Consider the following 20,099-nt stretch of genomic DNA (forward strand, 5'->3'; position numbering starts at 1 on the left):
TTTGATTAGAACTTGTTCATCTTTATTATTTTCTCATTGCATTTATATCCTGCCCTTTTTCTCCAAGAAGCTTAAGGTAGCATACACCTTCCCAGTCACTTTTTTATCTTCATAACAACTCTGTGGGGTAGGTAAGATTGAGCCAAAGTGGAGAGTTGAAAGTCAGTTCATAAGCTTCATGGCCGATGGGATTTGAAGCTGCCTCTTGCCAGTCGTAGGCCGCTCTTAACCTCTACACCAGGAGTCCCCAAACTGTAGTCCATGGACCACCTGTGGCCCGTGAGCTTCATTCATGTGGGCATTAAATATTCATACTGGTTTTTAACTATTTTTATGATTCCTTGTATTGCAAGGTGAATTCTATGCAATACAAATTGTAATACAATAGAATACAACCTAAGAAATAAAGGGAGCAATATGGATGTAGGTTGGAGGAGAGCTTTGCACATACCATGGATCACAAAAAAGACAAATAATTGGGTGTTAGAACAAATTGAACCAGTCACTGTTAAAAATTTAACTTGGAAGACAATCTTACTTGGTCATGAGTGATTGCCAATGAATGATGAATATTATTATTATTGGCTTGGAGTTGGCATACAATTATTATTATTAACACCAACAATAATTGTATGCCACTTTTCTCCATCAGTGTGCCCAACGAGGCTTGCAAAACAAAATGCATATCAATATAACATTCCAATAACAGCCCAATGCTAAGTCAACTAAAAAAAAAACATTCATTTTGATAAATATGGACATGACATTTCAATTCATTATTTTAAAAACAACCAATATTTAAAACGCACCAGTTAATTAAAACACACAAAGCAGAATCAAATAGAATCATTTCCAGTGCAGAGTCAGATATGAACAATGATATCTCCGACAGTGTAACCGATCGCAAGGATTTGGATCCCCCAAGCGTCGCGGCGTCTTTCTAATCCGCTCTGTTCTTCTGACGGCAACTTTGGGAGTTGCGAGAGGCTCCCTTGCATTCTTCTCCCTTCGGAGGGATTGGCCTTTGGAGAGGCTCCCTTCCGTTTGCCAGGCCCGCAGGAAGTGCTTTTTGCATGTGTTGCCATCAAGCCGGCAGCTCGCTCAGCGACTCTGCTACCTGTCCAAGCAGTTTTGCAGCCCTGTTCTCTCATCTCAGGTACTGAGGGCGAACGGGGTGCTCGTTGGGGAGCTCTTGAATAATGTCAGGGAAAGGGGGGCCGTTGACCCCAGCGTGTGCCAACCCAGATGCGCAGAGCATGTGTTTGTAGGTACTTTGCAGGACATTGGCGGGGATGGAGGATGTGACCCAGTAGAGCATCTGGCCTGCATGCAGAAGGTCCCGGGGTCAATCCGCAATGGCATCTCCAAGTAGAGCTGGGTATGCCCCCTGCCTGAAACCCTGCTGAGCTGCTGCCAGTCAGTGCAGACAATACTGAGCCAGGTGGAGCAGTGATCTGACTCGGTATAAAGCAGCTTCCTGTTTCGATGTCGTTTGAGGCTGTCCTGAATGCCCTCCTCCCTCAATGTCATCCAGGGAAACGGTCTCTTTGCAAAAGGTTTATTTTAGGCTGTCTGGTAAGGGAGGGGTGCTGAGTGATGGTGACCAGGCAGGGGAAATGGTATTGTTTTGAGTTTCTCCTCCTGGTGTTGTAATATATGAAGCTAAACAAAACCAGAATAGGTTGGATCGTTGCGATGATTTTATCTGCCCTGTACCATCAAGCCAGGCCATGACAACGCTATCAAACGACAAGGTTAAAATCGGGTAAAATATTTGTGTCTCTTGAGGACCAGTGTGGCGTAGTGGTTAGAGTGTTGGACTATGACCTGGGAGACCAGGGTTCAAATCCCCACACAGCCATGAAACTCACTGGGTGACCTTGGGCCAGTCATTGCCTCTCAGCCTCCGAGGAAGGCAATGGGAAACCCCTATAATGTGAGTAGGAACTCAAGTGAATTAGAAGTAATTGTATGGGGGAATCAGTTGCAACCCCCTGTGAATACCGCTTACCATGAAAACCCTCTTCGTAGGGTCGCCATAAGTCGGGATCGACTTGAAGGCAGTCCATTTCCATTCTCATGTGTCTCTTGTGGGAGTCAATGCCATAGTTCAACAATTATGCGCTTGTGTGCAGAAGGCCTTCCTTTTGGCTGCCCTGGTAAGGGCCTGATTCTCCAGCTGTTCTTAAAGGCAGAGGAGCAGGGCCAGGAGGAAGAAGTGGCAGCCCAGTGAGGGCCATGGCCGGGCAAATCAAGCAGAGGAACCTTAAGACTGTGTTTCCCCTCCATGGCTTCTGCTGTACCGAGGAGTTTCTGAGTATGGCCACAAGAGGTCACCGCAACACCAAAGGATGCATTTTGGAGGGCAATTTGTTGTCTGTTTTTTGGTTTTGGTTTTAATTTGTTTACTTAAGCTGCAGTCCTCACCCCGCTTCACTGGGAGTAAGCCCCGTTGAATTCAATAGGACTTACTTTTGAGTCGACACAGGATTGCACGACTAGTGATGACGTTGGGAATATAATTGTTAGGTTTGCATTTTCAGGGTTTCGCCTTTGCCCATTTGCTACGCTGGCCATCCAGATGTCTTTGGGAAAACCCACAGGAAAGGCATGATGGAAGCACTTTCCTGTGTCCTCATATTCTTGGAGATACACTGCCTTTGAACATTTATTTATTATTTATTTATTTATTTTATTACATTTTTAGACCGCCCTATAGCAATAAGCTCCCAGGGCGGTGTACAGCATAATAAAACAGGTTAAAATACAAGTGGATACAATACACAATAAAACATAATTAAAAATTTTCAATTTCAATGGAAGTTCCATTGAGCTGTAATTTATGGGTGCCATTTTATTATGTACATTTGTTTTTAAAACTGTTGGTTTAACCCATAGTTTGTTCATTTTATTATGTATTCTGTTTGGAATGTCTGTTTTTCAATGAATATTTTATGCCAGGGGTTCTCAAACTGTGGACCACTAGAGGTCCCTGAGCCTCATTCAGTTGGTGTGGGGCATATAATCATCATAATGATTTTTAATAGCATTTTCATTGATTCTTTTACGTCTTATATTGTATTTTGTTGTTACAATTTGAACGCTGTGGAATATTTCACTGTAATGCAACGAATGAAGCAATGAAAAAGCAATTTAAAATCACACAGCGTCTAGCACAGCACATTACAATCGCTGCAGCAGGCAGGAAAATCACAAAGTGGTCCACAATTTTCAAGGGGTCTGTGGGGGTGGGGAAAAAAGTTTGGGAACCACCGTTTTATACTATTTTAGGTAAACTGCTTCAAGATTTTTTTTATTAACCAATATATAAATCTTGCTAGATAATAGTGTGTCTGTTAGCCCTGCCCAGAGTAGACCCACTGAAGTTAATAGAAATGACTAACTTAGGTTCATTCATTGAATGGGTCTGCTCTGAGTCTGACTTAGCTGAACTCAACTCAGAGGCTGCAGCACTATACTAGGCTGGAGCATTAGTCCATCTTGTTTAGTATTGTCTACACTGACTGGCAGCAGCACCCCAGAGTTTCAGCCAGGGGACGCTTCCCAGCCTTACCTGGAGATGGCACTGGGGAATGAACCAGAGACCTTCACCATCCAAAATGGATGCTCTACCACTGAGCCACAGCCTTCCCTGAAGGGCTGTGGGCCAACCAAGATGGCGGCTCTCTGGGCCACCGACCTCCATTATGCAAAGCTTCAGGTTTGGATAGTTCCACTGGGTTGGGGACAGAGCTTGGAAAAGTTACTTTTTCGAACTACAACTCCCATCAGCCCAATCCAGTGGCCATGCTGGCTGGGGCTGATGGGAGTTGTAGTTCAAAAAAGTAACTTTTCCAAGCTCTGGTTGGGGATTAGATCCTGATTCCTGCCCTGAGGGCCTCACAGCAAGGTTTTGTCATGGACTCTGTGACCTCTGAGAAGATAATCCTGCCCTGCTTTTGTTGTCTGTGGGAAGAGGTGCCGAGTCATCGCGCTCAAGCTTTTCTGGTGGGCCGCAGCCAGCAATCCCATCATGCCTCGCTGCTTGCTGGCTGTTCAGAACTGGTGAGGGGGGCGTCTTGTCAGGAGCACCTTGGCGAGAAGGTTCAATCTGTGTAGCACTTTTTGTTACACACGTTACCAATTTATAGTGCTAGTTCAATCCTTTAAAAGCCTGAGAGGGGGAATTTTTCCAGCCTGAGGGCCGCATTCCCTTCTGGGCAAACCTCTGGAGGCCATATGCCAGGGTTGGGCAGGGCCAGAGGCAAAAATGGGAGGAGCAATTAAATTTTACCTTTGTACCATGGGCTGGCTTCTACGCACGTACACATTCGCACTCTCTTTTCTATACTTCATCTAGAGAAGCACAGGCATTTTCAGAGTTCAAGAACAAAAGAAGACCCTGGCTGCTGGATCAGGCCAGTGGCCCATCCAGGCCAGCATCTTGTTCTCACAGTGGCCAGTCAGATGCCCCAATGGGAAGCCCCCCAAGCAGGACCTGAGCACAAGAGCAACTCATTCATGCGTCTGGAATAGACTCTTTGCCGCAAAAGTTTATGTCTGTCAGTCTTGATGTTAGGTCGCCTCCAGCCTGTTAGTATTTTGCAGAAGGGATACAAGAGCATGCTGGAACATTCGGTTTGCGCAGTTGAAGCAGATTAAAGCACTGTGGTGTAACAAATCCACTTTTAAAAAGAAAAATGGACTTTTTGCAGTTAGGAAAGTGATGGAGAAATGGACTCAAAAGAGTGGGGTAACGATTGATGCAGGAGAGTGCATAACCTCCCCGCAAACCATCCGTTAATTTTCATGGGTCTACTCTGAGTCAGACACAATGCCCTGTCCCCCACAATGGTTAACCAGATGCCTGAAGGAAGCTCAAAAGCAGGACCTGAGAGACACCACCTCTCCCCCCCCCTCCCCCATGTCTCCTCCAGCGTCTGGGCAGCAGAGAGAGGCTACCTCTCTGTTCATTTGAGTCATTGTTTGCTCTCTCATTGTTCCCTTTCCTGTATTGTTCGCTTTTAATACCTGCAAAGACAACACCCGGAGATCTCCCCGGCACCCACCCTTCTCTGTTAGCACAGCTGTCATCCTCTGTTTTGTTTCCTTTTTAAATACAGGCAGCGGATTTCTGCGCAGAAACACACTCGCTTTGGCGGTAAGAATGCTTAATCCCGGCCAATACCTTTGGCTGTATTGAGGGACGGGCGGTAGAAGTGCTGGCTCCCTTCCGAGAATCCTCTGGGGTTGTGGTCAGGGCAATTCCGGGCAGACCACGTCAAGAACGGGGTGAGTTTGTGGAACCACAGCCCGTTTCTCCGGCAGACAGAGCAGCCTTCCGAGAACACGGGAGAGAGAAGGGAGTTTTCTTTCTGTGAACCACCTCCACGGTGTTTTCTCTTGTTTACAGGGTCCATGGCGTCTGTTGTGCCGCCCAATTTCTCCTGGGTAGCGCCAGGCCGGCTGGCGGGTCTGGCCATGCCACGCTTGCCTGCGCACTACCAGTACATGCACGAGCAGGGGATCCGGCACCTGGTGTCGCTCACAGAGCGCAGCCCGCCGTACCACGACACCTGCCCTGGCATCCAGGTGCACCGCATGCGCATCGCCGACTTCTGCCCGCCCTCGCCCAAGCAGATCCAGCACTTCTTGCAGATCGTGGATGATGCCAACGCCAAGGGAGAGGTAATGTCCATGTCGCCATGTCAAATGACTTGTCTTATCTAGCTTAGCATCGTCTGTGCCAAGGGTGGGGAACTGGATCGGACCACATCCTTACCCACCTGAATGGGCCAACTTTGTGCCCGTTGCGCAGGCTTGATTTTTTTTTAAAGTCCTCATGAAAGTTCATCAGCATTGTAGTGTACGTTTGTCTTGATATGCACATGGTAGTATGCAGTTTTGGCTGATAATATACACTTTTTTTGGAAAGCAATTTTCCCTAACGGATTGCGTTTGTATGTGTTGTTTTCGCTAAGAGACACATCTCTATGCGCTGTTTCCCCTAGCGCATGCATTTCTGTACTCATTACGTAGCTGGAGAACTGCACTGCAAAATTCAGAGAAGTGCACAGTTTGAAGGATGACTGTGTTTCAGTTCTCATACTTTGGACACATCATGAGAAGACACGATTCACTAGAAAAGACAATAATGCTGGGGAAAACAGAAGGGAGTAGAAAAAGAGGAAGGCCAAACGAGATGGATTGATTCCATAAAGGAAGCCACAGACCTGAACTTACAAGATCTGAACAGGGTGGTTTATGACAGATGCTCTTGGAGGTCGCTCATTCATGGGGTCGCCATAAGTCGTAATTGACTTGAAGGTACATAACAACAACAACAAAGGTGCTAGGAATCATAGCTCTTTTGAGGGGCAAACTACAGGGATCCAACTTGAAGCATCCCCAACAGGTGGCTGTCCAGCTGCCTCTTGAGCTCCTCCAGAGTTGGAGAGCCCACCACCTCCCTAGGTCATTGGTTCCATTGTCTTACTGCTCTAACAGTTAAGAAGTTGTGCCTGATGTTCATAGAATTGTAGAATAGTAGAGTTTGAAGGGTCCTATAAGGCCATTGAGTCCAATCCCCTGCTCAGTGCAGGAATCCAACTTAAAGCACCTCCGACAGGTGGCTCTCTAGCTGCCTCTTGAAGGCCTCCAGTGTTAGAGAGCCCACCACCTCCCGAGGTCATTGGTTCCATTGTCGTGTGGCTCTAACAGTTAGGAAGTTTTTCCTGATGTTCAGCCAAAATCTGGCTTCCTGTAACATTGTTACTTCCATGTTCAGACACACAGATAAGACAGAAATCAACTCATTTGAAATGTGGTGTTGGAGAAGAGCTTTGCGCATACCATGGACTGCAAAAAAGACAAATAATTGGCTGTTAGAACAAACTAAAGTAGAACTATCATTAGAAGCTAAAATGATGAAACTGAGGTTATTATACTTTGGACACATCATGAGAAGACACGATTCACTAGAAAAGACAATAACGCTGGGGAAAACAGAAGGGAGTAGAAAAAGAGGAAGGCCAAACAAGAGATGGATTGATTCCGTAAAGGAAGCCACAGACCTGAACTTACAAGATCTTAACAGGGTGGTTCATGACAGATGCTCTTGGAGGTCACTGATTCATAGGGTCGCCATATGTTTTTTAATAATGTTTTTAACCCTTTTTTAAAGTTGTTTTTTAAAAATGTTTCTAATGCTGTTTTGTTTTAATGTATTTTAAGTTCTGTTTTTATGATGTTTTAACATGTTTTTAGAACTTTGTTTGCTGCCCTGGGCTCCTGCTGGGAGAAAGGGCGGGATACAAATAAGAACATAAGAAGAGCCTGCTGGATCAGGCCAGTGGCCCATCTAGTCCAGCATCCTGTTCTTACAGTGGCCAACCAGGTGCCTGGGGGAAGCCTGCAAAGCAGGACCTGAGTGCAAGAACACTCTCCTCTCCTGAGGCTTCCGGCAACTGGTTTTCAGAAACATACTGCCTCTGACTAGGGTGGCAGAGCACAGCCATCATGGCTAGTAGCCATTGATAGCCCTGTCCTCCATGAATTTGTCTAATCTTCTTTTAAAGCCATCCAAGCTGGTGGCCATTACTGCGTCTTGTGGGAGCAAATTCCATAGTTTAACTATGTGCTGAGTGAAGAAGTACTTCCTTCTGTCTGTCCTGAATCTTCCAACATTCAGCTTCTTTGAATGTCCACGAGTTCTAGTATTATGAGAGAGGGAGAAAAACTTTTCTCTATCCACTTTCTCAATGCCATGCATAATTTTATACACTTCTATCATGTCTCCTCTGACCTGCCTTTTCTCTAAACTAAAAAGCCGCAAATGCTGCAACCTTTCCTCATAAGGGAGTTGCTCCATCCCCTTGATCCTTCTGGTTGCCCTCTTCTGAACCTTTTCCAACTCTATAATATCCTTTTTGAGATGAGGCGACCAGAACTGTACACAGTATTCCAAATGCGGCCGCACCATAGATTTATACAACGGCATTATGATATCGGCTGTTTTCTTTTCAATACCTTTCCTAATTATCCCTAGCATGGAATTTGCCTTTTTGGCAGCTGCTGCACACTGGGTCGACATTTTCATCGTGCTGTCCACTACAACCCCGAGGTCTGTGAAATAATAATGAAATAAATAAATAAATAATAAATAAAGTAAATGGTAATCGACTTGAGGGCACATAACAACAATTTTTTTTGGAAAGTGCAAATTAGGACCCTTTGCCTTTAAATGCAAAGTGAATCAAATTTCTCCCCTATCCCTACTTGCCGATCACCTGATGCTTTCCTTTGCCTGTGCGATCAGGTGATCGTTTTTACAGAGGCTCAGGGCTTTGCAGGCGCTGCCAATCAGCTGACCAACGCTGCTTGCAAACCCCGCTTTCAGCAGGGGCATCAGTGTAGGGCTGGTGGGCATAGCTTCTCCAAAACAGCCTGGTGGGCCAAATGGTCCCCTACCGGTGGTCTACACTGACTGGCAGCAGCTCTCTGGGGTCTTGGGTCTTGCCGATCAAGTCCAGTATGTATTTGCTCCTCAAGTCCAGTATTAGCTACTCTGACCTGCAGCAGCCCTCCAGGATCTCCGTCAGAGAAAGGCCTTTCATTTCACCTGATACCTGAAATCCTTTCAACTGGACTTTCAGCCAGGGATTGACCCTGGGACCTTCTGCCTGCAAAGCACCTACTCTACCCACTGAGCTATAGTACCTCCCTTGGAACACAGGAGGCTGCCTGAGGCCAGGTCTTAGGCTCTTGGTCCAACTTCCCAAGCACTGCCTGCTCTGACTGGCAGCAGCTTTCCAAGATCTCAGAGCAAATAATTTTTCTTTTTATCTGCCGACCGGTCATTTTTTTTAACTGGAGATGCCAGGGATTGAACTGGCATGCTAAGCAGATCCTTGCTCAGTGAGATCTGCCTGCCAGAGGCAGTTGCTTGGGCGCTTTTGGAAATGGGATGTTAAACATAAGACGAACCTGCTGGATCAGGCCAGTGGCCCAGCTAGTCCAGCATCGTGGTCTCACAGTGGCTGACCAGATAGTTATTATTTATTTGTTAAATTTATATCCCGTCCTTCCTTCCAGAAGGAGCGCATGGTGGGCTAGGCGTACCTTTTGCTCTCATCCGGTAAGGGTTTATATTCTCATGAAACGGCATGGAATTTTAAGAGGGACCTGGCTGGCTCTGATTCCACCCTCTGGGCTTCTCCAGATAGCCTTATTTGTTGAACCTTCATTCTGATTTGCTTGCACAAAGTTTACACAGTGGTTAGACAATTGAGTGGTGTCCAACACTCATCCTACTCAGAGTAGACACAATGAACTTTATTCATTTCAATGGGTCCACTCTGAGTAAAACTTAACTGTCTGCAACCGATTATTTTGTAACTTAATGTTGGCACCAGCAGTGGGCAGAATTGGGCATTTCTCTGGGCCCAGAGAGGGCAGAGGGGGCCCCACTCTTGACCTCTGTCACCATCATCCCTATCAGTGAACATTTTTTGCTGTCCAGCATCCCATTTCTCGCAGCGGTCAACCCTGCAACCCTGTGTCCAGTTCTTATTGAACATTTCTTTGGATTTGTTTGTGGGGAGGTTATACGACAATGAGCATTCATTCTGTATTCAACCTGATTTGTTTATATGTTTATGATGTTTATATGTCTCCCAGAGGTAGCTCGCTGTCTATGCTACCTTCCCAGCAGGAGGGTCACTATCGCTTACTAGGACGGGTGAGGTGAAGGCTGGGGGCAGCACAGCGCAAACACGCTGGCCAATCCAATCCGGCTCCTCACGTTTCCCACCCTCCTGGTAACCGATACAGAGACTGCCTGTTGGGAACTGAGCGTGACAGCTCTACCCCACCTGGCCAGCTGCTTCTGTCGTCTTTCCATTAATCAACAATTCCTTCATTCCACATTTTTCAGTGCCTTTTCCCCATCACTTTCCTACTCAGTCCGCTTCTTTCATTTAAAAGTGGATTTGTTGGGCTAGGGCAGCCTTTCCCAACTAGTGGGCCACCAGATGTTGTTGGACCACAACTCCCATCAGCCTCAGCCAGCATTGCCAATGGTCAGGAAAGATGGGAATTGTGGTGCAACAACATCTGGTGGCCCACTAGTTGGGAAAGGCTGGGCTAGGGCAACAGAGCCTTGTCATCCAATTTATTTGTTATATTTATATCCCACCTTTCCTCCACGGAGCTGAAGGTGGGATACATGGTCCTCCCCTTCCCATCTTATGTTCACAACAACCCTGCGAGGTAGGCCAGGCTGAGAGGTCACCCAGAGAGCTTCATGGCCAAGCAGGGATTTGAACCCTGGTTTCCCAGATCACAAGTCAACACGCTAACCATTACACCACACTGGCTTTAATTCCACAAACCCGAATTTCCCAGTATGCACTTGAGTCCATCCAGCACAATCCTTTCAGTCTGCAGTCCCCCTTTCATGCTGAGGTATCCTCTCTCCCTCAGGCTGTGGCGGTGCATTGCATGCTGGGATTTGGCCGCACTGGCACCATGTTGGCTTGTTACCTTGCCAAGACCCAGAAGATCACGGGTGTCGACGCCATCCATGAGATCCGTAAGCTGCGCTCCGGCTCCATCGAGACCCACGACCAGGAGAAGGCCGTCGTCCAGTTCCACCACCGTATCAAATAGCACAGGAATGGAGGACCTTTGGCCGTTGCTAGAGGCGTTTGTCCTGAACGTAACCCCCGTTGCTGGGAGAGGACTCTCTAGCTGCCAAAAGTGGAGAAGTGTGGAGGGTGGCTTTTTTGGCTTTAAAGCAGCTGAGGGAACCTTTTGCCCTCTGGGTGTGGCTGAACAACCACTCCCACCTTCCCTAGCCATTGACCGTGCTTGCTGGGGCTGACGGGAGTTGTAGAGCAGCCACATCTGGATGGTTGAAGGCTCCCCACGCTTGCTTTAAAGGGTTGCTTTGGGTTCTCTAGTGGGAGCTTCTGGGTGGGAAACAGTAGGGTTGCAAACGGCAGCTGAGGTTGACCAAGGAAGGGGGGATTCCAGATACTCTGGTAACAGCATCCCGTTGCAAGGGTCGCTTTGTAGAACCTGGGGGATCTGTCCACGGCAGCAAGGAGCGCAGTTTCCCTCCCACACTGGGAGAAATAGTTTCCATGGGTTTTACAAAGTGCGTCTGCACGGCTAAGGAGTGTTGGTGTTGGGGTGCGTCTGCGTCTTTTCTCTTGCACGCGAGCAGGTTCTTGTCTTGGCACATCGTGTCACTTAGCCGCTCGGGAATAAAAGACATCAAAGGTGGCAACTGCCAACATTCACTCTTTCTCCATTTATTTGATGTTATTAATTCCGTTTCTATCCCACCTGTACATTGAACTTGTCAAGGATTATCAATACCTTGGCACAGTCCTTAACCAAAATGGAGACCATAGTCAAGAAATCAGAAGGCTAGGACTAGGGAGGGCAGCTATGAGAGAACTAGGAAAGGGCCTCAAATGCAATGATGTATCACTGAACACCAAAGTTAGGATCATTCAGACCATGGTATTCCCGATCTCTATGTATGGATGTGAAAGTTGGACAGTGAAAAAAGCGGATAAGAGAAAAATCAGCTCATTTGAAATGTGGTGTTGAAGGAGAGCTTTGCGGATACCATGGACTGCAAAAAAGACAAATAATTGGGTGGTAGAACAAATTAAACCAGAACTATCACTAGAAGCCAAAATGATGAAACTGAGGTTCTCATACTTCAGACACATAATGAGAAGACATGATTCACTAGAAAAGACAATAATGCTGGGGAAAATAGAAGGGAGTAGAAAAAGAGGAAGGCCAAACAAGAGATGGATTGATTCCATAAAGGATGCCACAGACCTGAATTTACAAGATCTGAGCAGGGTGGTTCATGACAGATGCTCTTGGAGGTCGCTGATTCATAGGGTCGCCATAAGTCGTAATTGACTTGAAGGCACATGACAACAACACCCCACCTTTCCATCCAAGTTGCTCAAGGCGGTATGCACGGCTCCCCACTCTCCATTTTATCTTCACAACAACCCTGTGAGGTAGGTCAGGCTGAAGGACCCTGACTGGCCCATGGTCAACCAGGGAGCTTCATGGCTTCTGGTCTCTCAGGTACCAGTCCCACAGGCTCACCACTACACCACAGGGATAGAGAAACCTTTTTAGCCCACGGGTTGCAATCCCTTCTGGGCAGCCTCCCCGGGGAGGGGTGTGTGCATGCTGGTGGTGGGCAGGGCCAGAGGCAAAAGTGGGTGGAGCAATGCATGTAAATGTTACCTTTGTACAGTAGGCTGTTTTCCACACACAACTCACACACCCCTCACTATTCTCCATCCGGGCCAACAAGAGGCGATTAAATTGGTAGGAGAATCACAGAATCGTAGAGTTGGAAGGGGCCTGTAAGGCCATTAAGTCCAACCCCCTGCACCATGCAGGAATCCAAATTAAAGCATCCCTGACAGGTGGCTGTCCATCTGCCTCTTGAAGGCCTCCAGCGTTGGAGAGCCCACCACCTCCCTAGGCCATTGGTTCCATTGTTGTAGTGCTCTAACTGTTAGGATGTTTTTTCCTGATGTTCAGCCAAAATCTGGCTTCCTGCAACTTGAGCCCAATATTCTGTGTTCTCCTCCTGGGATGATGGAGAAGAGATCCTGGTCCTCCTCTGTGTGGCAACCTTTCAAGCACTTTCATATCTCCCCTCGTTCTTCTCTTCTTAAGGCTAAACATGCCCAGTTCTTTCAGTTGCCCTCCTCTGAACCTGTTCCAGTTTCTCTGCATCCTTCTTAAAGTGCGGTGTGCAGAACTGGACGCAGTACTCAAGATGAGGCCTAACCAGTGCTGAACAGAGGGGAACTAATCCTTCATGCGATTTGGAAACTATACTTCTGTTAATGTAGCCTAAAATGGCATTTGCCTTTTTAGCAGCCACATCACACTGTTGTGGCTAATAAAGGACTTTAATCTATAAAATATTTTAAAACAAATAATATAATAAGCTAATAGGTTGAATAAAATTATTGTTATTGTTATTATCCACCCTTCATCTAAGGTCCCAGGGCAGGCTACAACAATCTAAAATACAGCATGCAGAGAGATTCTGCAAGCACCCTCACTTCTGACTTTCAGGCACCTTTTGAAGACCTCTTTACTGACAAGCCTATGCAGTTTCTGAGTGATTGTTTGTGTTGCTTTCAAATGTTTCTGTGTTGCTGTACACTGCCCTGATGTTTTGTGAGAGGGCGGTACAGCAATACTTTTGTAAATAAGCAAACTTTAAAAACAGTTTAAAACAAATTAGAATCACAGGAAGAAAGGTGGCTCTAATTATTTAGCAATGACTAGAACCCTGTTAGTGTTTGGAGGCAGAAGGGGTAGGAATGCAACTCCTCTTTCTGCCTTATCTGTCTCTTTGGGGAAAGTTAGAGAAAAGGGAATAATTGTGAAGGACCCCCCCCAAAAAATGCTCACCAGGCAAAGTCCCTGCCTTGTGGAGTGCATTGGCTAGAAGCAACCAGGAGGGGGAGCCTATGAGTTGTATGATTTCTCTCCCGCCCCCCCAAACTAGAAGCTCATTTTCTTTTTAATAATCCCTGATTACTCTTCTGGGATGCTTCACACATTTCTTGTACTGGCTTGGGATGAACGGAAGGTAGGAGGAGGGAGCTATTAGAAATGGGGGGATCTGGCTATTAGTGGCTACTGTTAGCCATGATGGCTTCTGTTCTCCCTCCTCTGTCGGAGACAATGTGCCAGAATACCAGTTGCTGGGAACTGCACGTGGGGAGAGTTGATGTTACGCTTGGCTCCTGCGTTCGGGCTTCCAAAATCAGTTGGAATGGGTAATGTTGGAGGATTCAGGACAAACGAAAGAAAGTCCTTCACCCAGAGTAAACTCTGAAATTCACTCCCCACAAGGTGTCAGGATGGCCACCAGCCTGGATGGCTTTCAAAGGGCTTCAGACAAAATCACGAGGGATAAGGCCACAAATGGCTACTGGCCACAAGTGGCAATGTTCTCCCTCCCCTGTCAGAGGCAGTATGTCTCTGAATACTAATTCAGCGACGTCTGGAGGGCCAAGGCTTCCCCACACCCAGTGGAGACTGGTGGCCTTGATGTTAGGGGGGCCGTGAATCCGCTCTGGGTTTTAATCTGAACTTTCAAGGAGCCGTCCAAAGGGGCTGTGAATCCGCTCCAGATTTTAGTCTGAATTCTCAAGGACCTGTCCATGAAGCACCTTGGACAGCTCCTTGAAAGTTTGGACTAAAATCCGGAGCAGATTTCTCCACTGGTGGCCGTGATGTCACCCACTGACATCACGGCCACCAGTCTCCAGTGCCCACATGGCTTAGGGAGACAAGTTGTGGGAAGGAGCAGGGTTTCACTCTGAGCCTGCCTTCCCCACCTGCAAGGAGGATACCAAGCGGGTGGCAAAGGCGGAACCTTCCGCTTTGTTCCAGAACTTTCTATCTCAGGTTTCTGTCCTTTTAAATCCTCAGAGACGGTGGATGAGAGGGGAAAGCTGGTGTGAAATTTAAGATCCCATTCCAGAAAGTTCAGGCTGTGAAGCAAACACCGGAAATGTTTTAGAACTCGCTCTGAGACAGTTGCACAACCCGCCTGGTGTTTTATAAGAGGTGTATGGAGCACTATCATTCTTGACTCAAAGCACCTTGGGAAATGAGCCAAATTGGAGCAAATTTGCTTTAAACTTGGCTTGTGAGAGGAAGAACCCATGGGCAAAGCAGAGCATGCCTCAGGATTTTTAAGACATGCAGTCGAAGTGCTTCATGCACATGATCTCAGTATCCTACCATTAATAAGCTAAGGCAGATGTGGGGAAACTGTGATCCTCCAGTTGTTGTTGAACTACAATGCCCATCAGCCCCAGCCAACCTGGCCAGTGGCAAGGGATGATGGGAGTTGTAGTTCAGCAACATCTGGAGGGCCACAGGTTCCTCACACCTGTACTAAGGGGTTTTGTGAAGCTGGAACCATGGCATTCACAGAGACCTTCAGTGGTGCCCCCTGCAGGTAGCCCAAAATTTGACCTTTCGCTTTTTTAAAAAAGTATGTCTGTAGCCCGCCCTAGAAAGAAAGTTATGAAGAACATTTTGAATCTCTTTCTGTGAGATGAGCCAGCCTGGCTGTTCCTGCCTTTCATTTTTTAAATAAATGAGTGAAGTCATTTCTGTGATTGACGAGTGAGTTGTTTGGACACCAGGCAACAGAAATCCTTGGGATCATAAAAAGCTGCTGGTTTTCCCCGTCCCCTTTACTGCACCTTTCTTACTTCTGTCTCATTTTCTAGTCCTTGAAAACTCCGTAGTTTGTGCTTCCTTTTCTCCTAGCAGCCAGGATGTATCTTGCCTGTGCTGGGTTTGCTTGAGATCAGGTAGTGCCTAGAAATTATTTTCTGCAAATACTGCTACAGAAGAAGTGTGGGTGAACGTTAAATGTCAAAGACATTCAAATGTGAACATTTAGCAAAGGGGCTTAGGCATAGCTAAAGACCAGGAACTCATTAAGAATTCACTGTATAGTTAACTAACGGTACAATGGTATACATATCTACTCAGAAGTAAGTCTCTTTGTATTTAATGGGGCTTATTTCAAGGTATGTGGTTGTGTGTGTGTGTGTGTACTGCCTTCAAGTCGATTCCGACTTATGGCGACCCTATGAATAGGGTTTTCATGAGGCTGAGAGGCAGTGACTGGCCTGAGGTCACCCAGTGAGCTTCATGGCTCTGTGGGGATTCGAACCCTGGTCTGGTCTCCCAGGTTGTAGTCCAACACCTTAACCACTACACCACACTGCCTCTCTGTATGTGGTTACAGGATGGCAATCTAAGCATTGGTTTAGGTTAGCATTGGGGGAAAAACAGGGTTCTTATGCCCTTAACAGCTGTATGTCAGGCAGAAATTTAACCGGTCAAGCCTCTTCTCTTATGGAAACAGAATGATAGGAAAAGCTTCACCATGACTACACTCTAATTTTGTGTTACGCCACGCCCCCATGGCAGCCATTTTGTGACTGGCGCCCCCAGCACTCTCTCAAAATTTGAAATGCGCCCTCTGGTGACCCCTGCCATAATGTGTGATTGCTACTGGTCTGCTGGTTATAGTCCTGCACTACAACATTTTGTTGAAGGTGACCTTTAAACGGTGGCAACATTCTTTGTCTTGGTATGGTGCTCCTACTGGGAAGAAGGGGGGGAATATAAATTTTATTAATGATGATGATGATGATGTTTATTCAGGAAAATCCACTCTGCATTTTGGAAAGTTGTTTGTTTGCTCTGCATTTGGACACCTCTTAAGAGAGCGTAACCAAATTTGGCTTCCTGGGCTCAAGGAGCCGGTTTTTGTCTGGGTTTGGATACAATTGGGCACCATTTTGAATCAAGATGGTGGGCTTGAACCTTTAACTAAATTTTGCATTGATGTCTATGGCTGTAAACACACTGGTCACCAGATCAAAGCGTTTCTATTAGCCACGCCTGGAGGGTGAACAGGTTGACTTGCCAATCACTTGCAAAATCTCTTTGAAGCTGAATAATTTTTTAAAAAGCCACATTTCAGCTGCTCCCATCAGATTTTACAGTAAAAAGGGGCAGGGTTTTACTAGCGTCATGTGGCCCCCGTTTTCAGAAGAGAGTGGTGGAGACGCACTGGATCCGGCAGAACAGTCAGTGTGTTCCTACCTTATGTTTGGTTACAGTCGGGTGCCATTTTGAATCAAGAGGGTGGACCGACCCTTTCAATGCTGCACTGCAGGTAGAATAGATATTTATTGCGGTCAAGGACCCAAAGTGAACACATAAAAAAGAAAATACAGCAGAAATAGCATGGTAAAATTCAGAATTACAAACATTAAAGAGAAGCACGAATTATTTGGGCGGCATGTATAAATTTGGCGACTTGGATAGTGATGTCTTTATTCGAACCGGACAGCAGTATAGGTCTCATTTCGTTAGAGGGGAGATTTTTAAATTTCTGATTCATCAGAATGGGTGCTGCACTGCTTTTTTTTTGTTTCTTACAATTCCTGAGCAACTTCAGGTGCAAGGCTGCTAGTTTTTAATAAAAATAATATTATGAAAAAGAAAGAAACTGAACAAATATGAGATAACCGGGGGACAATCGAGAGGGCTTCCCCGATGATTGTAGCGATCTGGCTGGCTGCATTGATGGCTCCAGTGGACTGAGTACCAGCAAGTCAGCCGTCATCTTCCTCTCACTGGAGAGTGTTAGCTGCAGATGGTCTCTCAGCACTGTTCGGACAAAGCGCTGTTCCACCTGGCCTGCCCCAGGGTCTCGGCGAGTTAGGTTCACTGGCTTGTCAAGATGATCAACTGGAGGTCATCACTGCACGCCTCTCGTGTTTCAGTGAGCTAATGCAGACTGACAGGTGCTCTTGTCCGCTGAAGAAACCTGTCCAAAACTTGAAGGCTTTGGGCTTTCCCCCTCTTCCCCTCTCCTTCGCTTTGCTTCAAGGCCCTGGGGGCCAGTTTTGCAAAAGTAGGCTACTGTCTTTTGAACCTGAGCTCTGATTCTGAAGGCGTAGAAGCGGGCAATGGCCTCATGAATTCTGTGCCGGAAATAAGGAGTGGGGTCCTGTAATGCATGCCCATGCTATAGATAAAGGTTATGGTTTCGGATTTGGGAGCTGGAGATCCACGGTCAAGTCCTATACAGGTGTTAAACCCACTGGGTGACCCCAACCAAATCTCTCAGCCTAGTCTATCATGCAAGGTTGTTGTGCATTTAAGCAGCTCTGTGCTCCTTGGAGGAAAAGGAATCTTGCATGCATAGAGGTTAAACATGAATCAGGACAAAACTCTGGGACCTGTTTTGAGTGCTAGGAAGGGTTGCCAACTTTGATTTCTGAATTACCGGTCCCTGGGCGGCTGTAAAGGGTATAGCTATACCGGTGGCTCACAGAGCCAAAGTAGAACCACATGGCTGAAAGGCAGAGCCAGAATGGAATCTTGCAGGACAAGGGAAGAGCCAGAACAGAATCTGATGGTTGAAAGGCAGAGCCAGAATGGAATATGGAGTATAGCAGGGTAGGGATTGAGTCAGGCTTGGAACTTGATGTGTTACGGAAGGAGCCTACCAGAATGTGATGAATCATGAGTGGCACACAATCAATTCCGAAGCGTATTGCCTTTTCACACACCAACCGTGGTTATGTGACAAAGCGTATTTTACTGATTGGAGCTGTATAACACCAGCTGATGGGCAAACCTCCAGCCAAGAGACAGACCAAGTATAAGGAAAGCTGCTATGGAATGCCTCTGAGCATGTACAAAGTGGTTTCCCCCCCCCTCCACTGAATGATCATACCTGGCCTACCTGGAACTCAGCCCCAGAGCTGTTCCTTAGAACGAGCGCCCATTCAATGACTTGGTAGACCAGAAACCCCCTTCCCTAAGATTGCCCAGGGGGGCTGAGCCCCTTCAAGGACTGATCAGGCCCAAAAGGCTGCTGATGTAGCCTCCATCCTCCTTAGTCTCAGTGCTGCCCCTTGTAGATCTCAGCAGGGGCAAAATTAGAATTAGGCAGTTCTCCTTCGTCACTGGCTCTGGCTCAGCCTCCTGTTGAGCTCTCTGCCTTCCGCCCCACCAGTCTCAATGGGCACCAGCCACCACTGCTAAATGATAAAGAAGAGAGGGAGGGGCTGCCCCTTTTCTAGTAGCCCATGACCAACTGTGCCATCTTGCTTGCTGTGACTTCAGACCTTGTAGAAGGAAGAGCTGGGCTGAGAGCCAGCAGGCAGTGAGTGAGAGTGAGAGAGCAGGAGACAAGCGCCGAGGCTGAGAGTGATGAGGCCAAGGCCCGAGCATTCGGGATGGGGGAGAAATGTGATTCAGTTTGCATGTGAAGACAAATCTCTCCAATTCGCACTTTCCGAAACTATATCAGAACTTTGCACTTATCTGAATTATGGGGTGCAGTTCTCCCAAGCTTTGGAAAAATGCATCTATTGGAGGAAATGCGTCTATTAGAAAGCGGATATATCAGGAAGTCCATTCCACACAACATAGGAAGTGAACCTTTAGTGTAGTGGCACCGACCCTTTGGAATCCCCTCCCCTTAAATATTAGACAGGCGCCATCTCTGTTGTCTTTTCGGCGCTTAGTGAAGACCTTCCTCGTTCGACGAACCTTTTAAATAGAGACCTTATCCCAATCTGCGTCTGAGTTGGAAGTGCTTTTTAAGATTTTTACAGCTTTTTAAAAATATGTTTTTAAAGATGCTTTAATATATTTTAAAGTCTGTTTTTAAGATGTTTTAGGGTGTTTTTAGTGTTTTTGTTTGCCGCCCTGGGCTCCTACTGGGAGGAAGCATGGGATGATGATGATGATGAGTAGTAGTAGTAGTAGTAGTAGTAAAAGGTAAAAGTGTCCCTGCACTTATAGTGCGAGTCGTTTCTGGCTCTTAGGGTGACGTCTTGCGATGTTTATTAGGCAGACCATATATATGGGGTGGGATTGCCAGTTCCTTCCCCGGCCTTTCCTTACCCCCCCAGCGTGTGCCGGGTACTCATTTTACTGACCATGGATGGATGGAAGGCTGAGTGGACCTCGACCCCTTTTACCGGAGATTTGACTTCCTCCTTCCGTTGGAATCGAACTCCGGCCGTGAGCAGAGCTTTGGCTGCGTTACCGCCGCTTACCACTCTGCGCCACGGAGGATCTGTAGTAGTAGTAGTAGTAGTAGTAGTATATTTGTAATTATAGTAATTAGTACTACTATAGTAATATTAGTAATTAGTACTACTAAAAAGTAGTATTTACTAGTACTAAGTAGTATACTAGTAAAAATAGCATACAAAATGCAAATTCTCTTCTAACATAATTTGCTTGCAAAACTTGGCACATTAGTCAAAACTGCCTATAGAAATGAGTTTATCAGACACATTTGCACTAAAATGCTGAAGGGTTTTCATGAGGATAAAAGAAATAGCTAAATCGGAAATGGCTGCAGAAATGCTGAGAACTGAATTTAAGAATGGGAAAATTAGAAACAGAGAACCGAACTGGAGAGATCTTTCCATCCCTGTTCTTCTGCCACTCTGTAATATTTA

The 20,099-nt window shown here is 46.5% G+C and overlaps 1 protein-coding gene across 2 annotated transcripts; it reads left to right on the plus strand.

The window, feature by feature from the left end:
* Positions 1-1,040: 1,040 nt before the first annotated feature.
* On the plus strand, positions 1,041-11,299 carry DUSP23 (dual specificity phosphatase 23). 2 transcript variants are annotated; one of them, XM_061605926.1, is made up of 4 exons: positions 1,041-1,156; positions 5,124-5,161; positions 5,414-5,688; positions 10,483-11,299. In XM_061605926.1, the coding sequence occupies exons 1-4, from the start codon at positions 1,074-1,076 to the stop codon at positions 10,666-10,668; spliced, it is 582 nt and encodes a 193-aa protein (XP_061461910.1). In that variant the 5' UTR covers positions 1,041-1,073; the 3' UTR covers positions 10,669-11,299. The 2 variants fall into 2 exon arrangements, with proteins under 2 accessions (XP_061461910.1, XP_061461911.1); XM_061605927.1 differs by having other exon boundaries at positions 1,095-1,156; positions 5,124-5,292.
* Positions 11,300-20,099: the final 8,800 nt, after the last annotated feature.

This window comes from Rhineura floridana, chromosome 22, assembly GCF_030035675.1.
Source record: "Rhineura floridana isolate rRhiFlo1 chromosome 22, rRhiFlo1.hap2, whole genome shotgun sequence".
NCBI lineage: Eukaryota > Metazoa > Chordata > Lepidosauria > Squamata > Rhineuridae > Rhineura > Rhineura floridana.

Bases quoted from the DNA above. Each gene is read 5' to 3' on its own strand.
- DUSP23 (XM_061605926.1), top strand. From the start codon at position 1,074: ATGTGTTGCCATCAAGCCGGCAGCTCGCTCAGCGACTCTGCTACCTGT. The intron at 1,157-5,123 runs GTACTGAGGGCG...TTTTAAATACAG, and splicing joins GCCCTGTTCTCTCATCTCAG to GCAGCGGATTTCTGCGCAGA. The intron at 5,162-5,413 runs GTAAGAATGCTT...TCTTGTTTACAG, and splicing joins GAAACACACTCGCTTTGGCG to GGTCCATGGCGTCTGTTGTG.